General features: G+C 43.1%; 1 protein-coding gene across 1 annotated transcript; it reads right to left on the bottom strand.

Moving 5' to 3' along the window:
* Positions 1–957: 957 nt before the first annotated feature.
* Positions 958–6,487, bottom strand: LOC118936798 (alpha-2C adrenergic receptor-like). The gene is made up of 3 exons (XM_090188508.1): positions 5,642–6,487; positions 4,313–4,957; positions 958–1,225 (listed from the first exon to the last, which is right to left on the bottom strand). The coding sequence occupies exons 1-3, from the start codon at positions 6,280–6,282 to the stop codon at positions 1,048–1,050; spliced, it is 1,464 nt and encodes a 487-aa protein (XP_090044634.1). The 5' UTR covers positions 6,283–6,487; the 3' UTR covers positions 958–1,047.
* Between the last annotated feature and the right edge of the window lie 2,674 nt (positions 6,488–9,161).

Below are 9,161 nucleotides of genomic sequence, written 5' to 3'. Positions count from 1 at the left end.
CCATGTGACTAGGGAAAGCATTAGGGTCCATGTGACTAGGAAAGCATTAGGGTCCATGTGACTAGGGAAAGCATTAGGGTCATTAGGGTCCATGTGACTAGGGAAAGCATTAGGGTCATTAGGGTCCATGTGACTAGGGAAAGCATTAGGGTCCATGTGACTAGGGAAAGCATCAGGGTCCATGTGACTAGGGAAAGCATTAGGGTCCATGTGACTAGGGAAAGCCTTAGGGTCCATGTGACTAGGGAAAGCATTAGGGTCCATGTGACTAGGGAAAGCATTAGGGTCCATGTGACTAGGGAAAGCATTAGGGTCCATGTGACTAGGGGAAGCATTAGGGTCCATGTGACTAGGGAAAGCATTAGGGTCCATGTGACTATGGAAAGCATTAGGGTCCATGTGACTAGGGAAAGCATTAGGGTCCATGTGACTAGGGAAAGCATTAGGGTCCATGTGACTAGGAAAGCATTAGGGTCCATGTGACTAGGAAAGCATTAGGGTCCATGTGACTAGGGAAAGCATTAGGGTCCATGTGACTTCCCCATCAGGAGAACCTCTTCCATGACTTGCACAGTATTTTCTGAATGACTGCGTTCTGGTCAAACGTAATGGACTAACATATCATAACATATCATATAGGTTCATCCATGTTCATATATATAGGCCCACATCCCTGTCTGTTCAGAAAGACCTCTTCGCTGACTTGTGTATATAGGTCCGTGTTCTGTACAGTATATACTGTTGGACTATCCACGTTCAGAAAGACCTCTTCCCTGACTTGTATATAGGTCCGTGTTCTGTACAGTATATACTGTTGGACTATCCACGTTCAGAAAGACCTCTTCCCTGACTTGTATATAGGTCCGTGTACTGTACAGTATATACTGTTGGACTATCCACGTTCAGAAAAACCTCTTCCTGACTTGTATATAGGTCCGTGTACTGTACAGTATATACTGTTGGACTATCCACGTTCAGAAAGACCTCTTCCCTGACTTGTATATAGGTCCATGTACTGTACAGTATATACTGTTGGACTATCCACGTTCAGAAAGACCTCTTCCCTGACTTGCAGACTAGAATCTTCTGGAATGCTCGTCTGAAGTCCTGGTTGAAGATGGTGTAGATGACGGGGTTGAGGGAGCTGTTGACGTAGCCTATCCAGAAGAAGAACTTAAAAAGAGACTGGGGGATCTCACACGGCGTCCGGCACACTCCATACAGGCTGTAAAGCAGATCAAATACGATCAATTAATCAATCAATCAATCCATACAATCAAACTAACAGTTGGCCACCACCTGGCTGTAGTCAAATAAATATATTTTACAAGTATTTAGTTATCGTCCCAAATGCCACCGCCCGGATCTCTACAAAGGACCCTACTAAATATAGATGGACACGACCTTAGAGTGAAATCTCACCACATCGACCTTACAAGTAAAAAAAAAAACACAATCATATGACTTAAGAAGCTAAAAAAACAACAAACTCCAGGTAAACAACGAGTGATGCGAGACAAACAATTGGCTCAATTGTGTCTGCTCCTCTTACCTGATGGTAAAGATGTTACAGAACTCGGGAGCTTTGGAAAACTTTGTATTACAGTATTACTGTGTAGAATACATAGTAGAAATACAGAGTAGAAACCAGTAGAAACACAGTAGAAAAACAGTAGAAACCAGTAGAATCAGTAGAAACACGGTAGAACACAGAAACACAGTAGAAACACAGTAGAAACACAGAAACCAGTAGAACACAGACACACGGTAGAAACACAGAAACCAGTAGAACACAGAAACACAGTAGAAACACAGAAACCAGTAGAACACAGAAACACAGTAGAAACACAGAAACCAGTAGAACACAGACACACAGTAGAAACACAGAAACCAGCAGAACACAGAAACACAATAGAAACACAGAAACACAATAAAAACACAGAAACACAGCAGAACACAGAAACACAGTAGAAACACAGTAGAAACACAGAAACCAGTAGAACACAGAAACACAAACACAGAAACCAGTAGAAACACAAACACAGTAGAAACCAGTAGAAACACAGTAGAAACACAGTAGAAACACAGTAGAAACACAGAAACACAGTAGAAACACAGAAACACAAACACAGAAACCAGTAGAAACACAAACACAGTAGAAACCAGTAGAAACACAGTAGAAACACAGTAGAAACACAATAGAAACCAGTAGAAACACAGTAGAAACACAAACACAGTAGAAACACAGACACACAGTAGAAACACAATAGAAACCAGTAGAAACACAGACACACAGTAGAAACACAATAGAAACCAGTAGAAACACAGTAGAAACACAGTAGAAACACAGAAACACAGTAGAAACCGGAAGAAACACAGTAGAAACACAGAAACACAGTAGAAACACAGTATAAACACAATAGAAACCAGTAGAAACACAGTAGAAACACAGTAGAAACACAGAAACACAGTAGAAACACAGTATAAACACAATAGAAACCAGTAGAAAAATAGTAGAAACACAGTATAAACACAATAGAAACCAGTAGAAACACAATAGAAACCAGTAGAAACACAATAGAAACCAGTAGAAACACAATAGAAACCAGTAGAAACACAGAAACACAGTAGAAACACAGTAGAAACACAGTAGAAACCAGTAGAAACACAGTAGAAACACAAACATAGTAGAAACACAGACACACAGTAGAAACACAATAGAAACCAGTAGAAACACAGAAACACAGTAGAAACACAGTAAAAACACAATACAAACCAGTAGAAACACAGTAGAAACACAAACACAGTAGAAACACAATAGAAACCAGTAGAAACACAGAAACACAGTAGAAACACAGAAACACAGTAGAAAAATAGTAGAAACACATAAACACAGTAGAAACCAGTAGAAACACAGAAACACAGTAGAAACCAGTAGAAACACAGTAGAAACACAGTAGAAACACAGTAGAAACACAGAAACACAGTAGAAACCAGTAGAAACACAGCAGAAACCAGTAGAAACACAGAAGAAACACAGAAACACAGTAGAAACACAGTAGAAACCAGTAGAAACACAGTAGAAACCAGCAGAAACACAGTAGAAACCAGTAGAAACACAGTAGAAACTAGTTGAAACACAGAACACAATATAAACCAGTAGAAACCAGTAGAAACACAGAAACACAGTAGAAACACAGTAGAAACAGAGTAGAAACCAGTAGAAAACAGTAGAAACACAGAAAAAAGGAGAAACACAGTAGAAATACAGTAGAAACCAGTAGAAACACAGTAGAAACCAGTAGAAACACAGTAGAAACCAGTAGAAACACATTAGAAACACAGAAACGCAATAGAAACCAGTAGAAACCAGTAGGAACACAGAAACACAGTAGAAACACAGTAGAACACAGTAGAAACACAGTAGAAACACAATAGAAACCAGTAGAAACACAGAAACACAGTAGAAACCAGTAGAAACACAGTAGAAACCAGTAGAAACACAGTAGAAACCAGTAGAAACACGGTAGAAACACAGTAGAAACCAGTAGAAACACAGTAGAAACACAGTAGAAACCAGTAGAAACACAGAAACACAGTAGAAACACAGTAGAAACACAGTAGAAACACGGTAGAAACACAGTAGAAACCAGTAGAAACACAGTAGAAACACAGTAGAAACACAGTAGAAACACAGTAGAAACCAGTAGAAACACAGTAGAAACACAGTAGAAACACAGTAGAAACACAGTAGAAACCGGTAGAAACACGGTAGAAACACAGTAGAAACCAGTAGAAACACAGTAGAAACACAGTAGAAACCAGTAGAAACACAGAAACACAATAGAAACCAGTAGAAACCAGTAGAAACACAGTAGAAACCGGTAGAAACACAGAAACACAATAGAAACCAGTAGAAACACAGAAACACAATAGAAACCAGTAGAAACACAGTAGAAACACAGTAGAAACCAGTAGAAACACAGTAGAAACCGGTAGAAACACGGTAGAAACACAGTAGAAACCAGTAGAAACACAGTAGAAACACAGTAGAAACCAGTAGAAACACAGAAACACAATAGAAACCAGTAGAAACCAGTAGAAACACAGAAACACAGTAGAAACACAGTAGAAACAGAGTAGAAACCAGTAGAAACACAGTAGAAACACAGTAGAAACCAGTAGAAACACAGAAACACAATAGAAACCAGTAGAAACCAGTAGAAACACAGAAACACAGTAGAAACACAGTAGAAACACAGTAGAAACACAGTAGAAAGCAGTAGAAACACAGTAGAAACCAGTAGAATACCTGTAGCTGAAGAAGAAGGGGAACCAGCAGATCACGAAGACGCCCATCACCACCGCCAAGACGAAGGTAAACCTCTTCTCCCTCGCCGCTGTTATTTTGTTCCTGTTGACGGTGCTCCGCCGTTTCCTACGGGACGAAAACAGCTCGATGGACTTAGAGCTGGCACGCGACTTCTTGCTCTCTGAGCGTTTGGACGAAGCCAAGCTGCTCTTCCTGCTTCCTGTGGACTTCCTTCTCTCTGAAGGTTTGGAATCCTTCTTGTCGTCATGGTGATGGTGGTGGTGGTGGTGGTGGTGGTGTTGATGCTGATGGGAAGAGGAAGAGGAATGTTTTTTGGCGGATGTGGGTTTTTCGTCCGACGAGCTGCTGTCGTCAAAGTCGTCTCCATCGTCGGGGTCGGGGGTTAATTTGGGTTCGTTGGGTAACATCCCCTGTGGCACCGGCGTCTTCTGCTGGCTCTGGCAGTGCCCGTTCTCCCGGGCAACCCCTCCGCTGCCACCGTTTTCCTTCAGAGATCCTCCGCACCCCTCCTCCTCGCCCCCCTGCCCTAACCCGTTAAAGTGTAACGGGGCAGTTCCGTTGTCCTCCACCTCTCTCTTCTTCTCCGACATGGTCCTCGTCCGCGTCTTAGCAACCTGGTAGATCCTGATCAGAAGAAGATTCATCACTTACATTTAGTCACCCTACACACTAGATAGTATACTACATGTGGGAACAGGGTTCCATTTAGCGCTACACACTAGATAGTATACTAGATATGGGAAAAGGGTTCCATTTAGCGCTACACACTAGATAGTATACTATATAGGGGAACAGGGTTCCATTTAGCGCTACACACTAGATAGTATACTATATAGGGGAACAGGGTTCCATTTAGCTCTACACACTAGATAGTATACTATATAGGGGAACAGGGTTCCATTTAGCTCTACACACTAGATAGTATACTATATAGGGGAACAGGGTTCCATTTAGCTCTACACACTAGATAGTATACTATATAGGGGAACAGGGTTCCATTTAGCGCTACACACTAGATAGTATACTAGATAGGGGAACAGGGTTCCATTTAGCGCTACACACTAGATAGTATACTACATAGGGAACAGGGTTCCATTTAGCGCTACACACTAGATAGTATACTACATAGGGAACAGGGTACCATTTCAGACACACACTAGGTTGTATACTAGATAGGGCAACAGGGTAACATTTGAGACTTGCGCTAGGAAGTACACTACATTTGGGGAAAATGGTATCATTTCAGACATACACTAGGAAGTGCACTACATTAGGAGGGTTTAAGTAAATGGGGGGAAGTCAACACACCTGATGTACACTAGTATCATGATAACGCAGGGAGCGAAGAAGGATCCTATGCTGGAGTAGAGAATATACCAGGTCTCATCGTTCAGCCGACACTGAGGACTAATCTCCCCTCCGCTGCTCCTGTCCATGGAGATCAACGGCGGAAAGGAAATAACCGCCGAGATCAGCCAGACCACCACGATCATCCCGTTTAGCCGTGTAGGCGTCCGCTTCTGGTTGTATTCTATCGCCTGGGTGATCGACCAGTAACGATCGAGACTGATAGCGCACAGGTGAACTATAGACGACGTGCAAAAGAGAACGTCCAACGCCAAGTAGATGTCGCACCAAACTTTCCCGAAGAACCAGTAGCCCATGAGTTCGTTAGCTAAAGAGAAAGGCATGACGAGAGTAGCCACTAGGATGTCCGCGCTGGCCAGGGACACCAGAAAGAGGTTCTGCGGCGGTTTGAGAGCGCGGCTGGTCAACACGGCGATGACCACCAGCACGTTGCCCACAATGGTAAACAGGATGAGAAAGCCGACGACTACCGTCAGTCCGGTTATGGAGAGGAGAGAGTACTCACTGTCCCCGGTAGCCGAGGAGTTGGGGAATGTGGTATTCCGCTCGTCCACCACCCCGGAGAAATTCAAGAAATCCATTATTTTAATTAATCACTCATGCACGAGGGTAAAAACAAAAGAAAATAAAAAAATTCAGGGAAATAATATGTGTTATTCGCTAGCACACATCCGCGAAGGGTTAAGTTATATTTCACATGTCTTTGGAGAAAACCGTTGAAATCACACGGTCCCTTTTCCCTTCTCTCTCAGCCCTCTCTCTCTCTCTCTCCCACCTGCCTCTTACATTCAGCGTTGTCATCTCCAATCCGCTCCGAGACAGAAACGGACTAAAATCAAAAAAATATTCAAAAATACTCCGAAGACAAACTGTCAAAGGTGTTACGATTCGACATAACTTAATCACCAAGCAGGACAAATCAGTTAGATCTCATCCACGCGTCCTCGGCGGGTAGTAAATGTCCTCCTCCCTGCTGCATCCTCGAGCTGCTACACGGAGCGTCCTGCTCGAGAGGATTGTGATATCCACGTGCTGTTCGCATTTAAACTCACCCCGGGGAGCGGGAGAAGAGAGAGAGGAGATAGAGAGGGTGGGGTGTTATGACCCGTGTTAATTTATACCACATATATATGTATATATATATACCGCACCAGTTGATTTAGTTGCTGTCATGTGTGAGGACCAGCTATTAACGTGTGTGTGTGCTGTATTGGTGGGCTTAAACTCAACTTTAAAACACTTAATGAATATCTAAAAAAAATGATGAGAATCTAATTCTGACTTGAGACTGTGAGAGTCTAGCCTAGTGGTTAGAGCGTTGGACTAGTAACCGGAAGGTTGCAAGTTCAAACCCCCGAGCTGACAAGGTACAAATATGTCGTTCTGCCCCTGAACAGGCAGTTAACCCACTGTTCCTAGGCCGTCATTGAAAATAAGAATTTGTTCTTAACTGACTTGCCTAGTTAAATAAAGGTAAAATAAAATGTCAGTGCTCAATGATTGACACACGGTTTAAGTCCCAAATTCCCCCCTCCTTTTTCCCCACATATACAGTGCACCGCTTTTGCTCAGAGACCATCATATTTAATCCAAGTTGTGTATTATCAGTAGGTGTCTCTCTGTCCCGAGCTGTCAAAACGGAACAGACTGGCGCATCAGCATCGCAGAACGCTTCATTCCAAGAAGAATGCGCTCGAGGTGTGTCTCCTCCTCGCGTACATCGCAGACTGCATCGGTTTGTTCCGTCCACTCGCTGGAGGTCACTATGGTAAAGGCGGCTAGTCCCCGGACCGGAGAGAGGAGATGATTCGACACCGTAACGGGGCCGGTAATATATAACTCAAGTGTAAACATGAAACATGAGCACCAAATACATGGTCTACCGCTGCGTTTAGATATATCTGTTGATTAAAACCTGTTCGTTCAGCCGAGTCACAGTCCGACAGCATAATATATCTCCCCCGTCCACACACACACACACACACACACACACACACACACACACACACACACACACACACACACACATACTGAATAATTGATAGAAACGAGTTGCTGCCTGACGCTGACCTTGCCTCGTAAGGGAAATATATGAGTACATAGTCGCGGGAGTTTTTTTTTTTTTTTGCCAGCTGAAAAAGTCTGTGTCAGTCCGCTAATACAGAACTAGTAAAGGCCCAGCACCCTACTTTTGTGAATATATATATATATATATATATATATATATTAGTGTTTAAACATTTGAAAATTGAGTCTGATAATTATCTGTATAAAACAGTTAAACTGATCATACTTGTGGAATATACAAATTCTCGCGTGATATACGTTTTTCAGTTTCTTGAAATACTTAACAAACAGCAACTTATCTCTATGTGAAAATTGATTTTGGGCTCGTTGGAAAACAGCCCCGGTGGTCCAGGCGTCTTCTGCTGGCTCTGGCAGCGCACGTTCCCCGGGGCAACCCCCCTCGCCCTACGCCAGTAATTGCTGCTGAACTATTCATCCCTTCTTTAGTAGACCCTCGTATCCAGAACAACTGACAGTAGTGAGGGCATAGTGATTGCTTTGTTTTTTTTGTCATAGTGGTGCCCCCGTGGGAATCTACCCCACAACCCTCATCATTGCAAGTGCCACGCGCCACCATGACATCATCACATCACATCGTCACAAACCCCTTGATGTCTCAATGTTCTCAGTTACTGGACTGCGTATCGTCATGGTGATGGAAGGTCTATAGGTACAAACCTAGATGACCAGACTATGTACAATACAGGACGGTCAATTCATATGGCACAATATTATTTTACATTTAATTTTTTTTATAAAATAAAAATATTTAATTTGATGTCTTTGTCTGTAACTTTGCACCTTTTGATGTAACTGTTTTGAGGACAGGGACAGGGACAGGGACAGGGACAGGAACAGGGACAGGGACAGGAACAGGGACAGGGACAGGGACAGGGACAGGGACAGGGACAGGAAAAGGAACAGGAACAGGGACAGGAACAGGAACAGGGACAGGAACAGGGACAGGAACAGGAACAGGGACAGGGACAGGGACAGGGACAGGAACAGGGACAGGAACAGGAACTGTTTTGAGGACAGGGGTTTTGTTCTTTCTGGATTCCATTAGAATGACAATCACACGGGGACAGGAACAGGAACAGGGACAGAAACAGGAACAGGGACATGGACAGGGACAGGAACAGGAAACAGGAACAGAAACAGGAAACAGGAACAGAAACAGGGCAACTGTAACAATTCCAACTATTGAATCCTGCAAGGTACTATTCTTATATATAAACTGGGTGGTTTGAGCCCTGAATGAAGATTGGCTGACAGCCGTGGTATACGGTCTGATATACCACGGCTGTCAGCCAATCAGCATTCAGGGCTCAAACCCCCCAATATGAAAAAACATTATTTTTTTTACTGCTCTAATTACATTGGTAAACAGTTT

Source organism: Oncorhynchus mykiss, chromosome 10, assembly GCF_057628025.1.
Source record: "Oncorhynchus mykiss isolate SJ-2025 chromosome 10, ASM5762802v1, whole genome shotgun sequence".
NCBI classification, from domain to species: Eukaryota; Metazoa; Chordata; class Actinopteri; order Salmoniformes; family Salmonidae; genus Oncorhynchus; species Oncorhynchus mykiss.
Note: the sequence above shows the minus strand (reverse complement) of the source record. Positions and strands in the feature narration are given on the sequence as shown.

What these genes read in the sequence shown, in the direction of transcription:
- LOC118936798 (XM_090188508.1), bottom strand. Translation starts at nt 6,282, where the DNA reads ATGGATTTCTTGAATTTCTCCGGGGTGGTGGACGAGCGGAATACCACA. An exon ending in ATGATACTAGTGTACATCAG is followed by an intron (nt 4,958 to 5,641) that starts GTGTGTTGACTT and finishes TCTTCTGATCAG; the next exon opens with GATCTACCAGGTTGCTAAGA. An exon ending in CCCTTCTTCTTCAGCTACAG is followed by an intron (nt 1,226 to 4,312) that starts GTATTCTACTGG and finishes TCTGCTTTACAG; the next exon opens with CCTGTATGGAGTGTGCCGGA.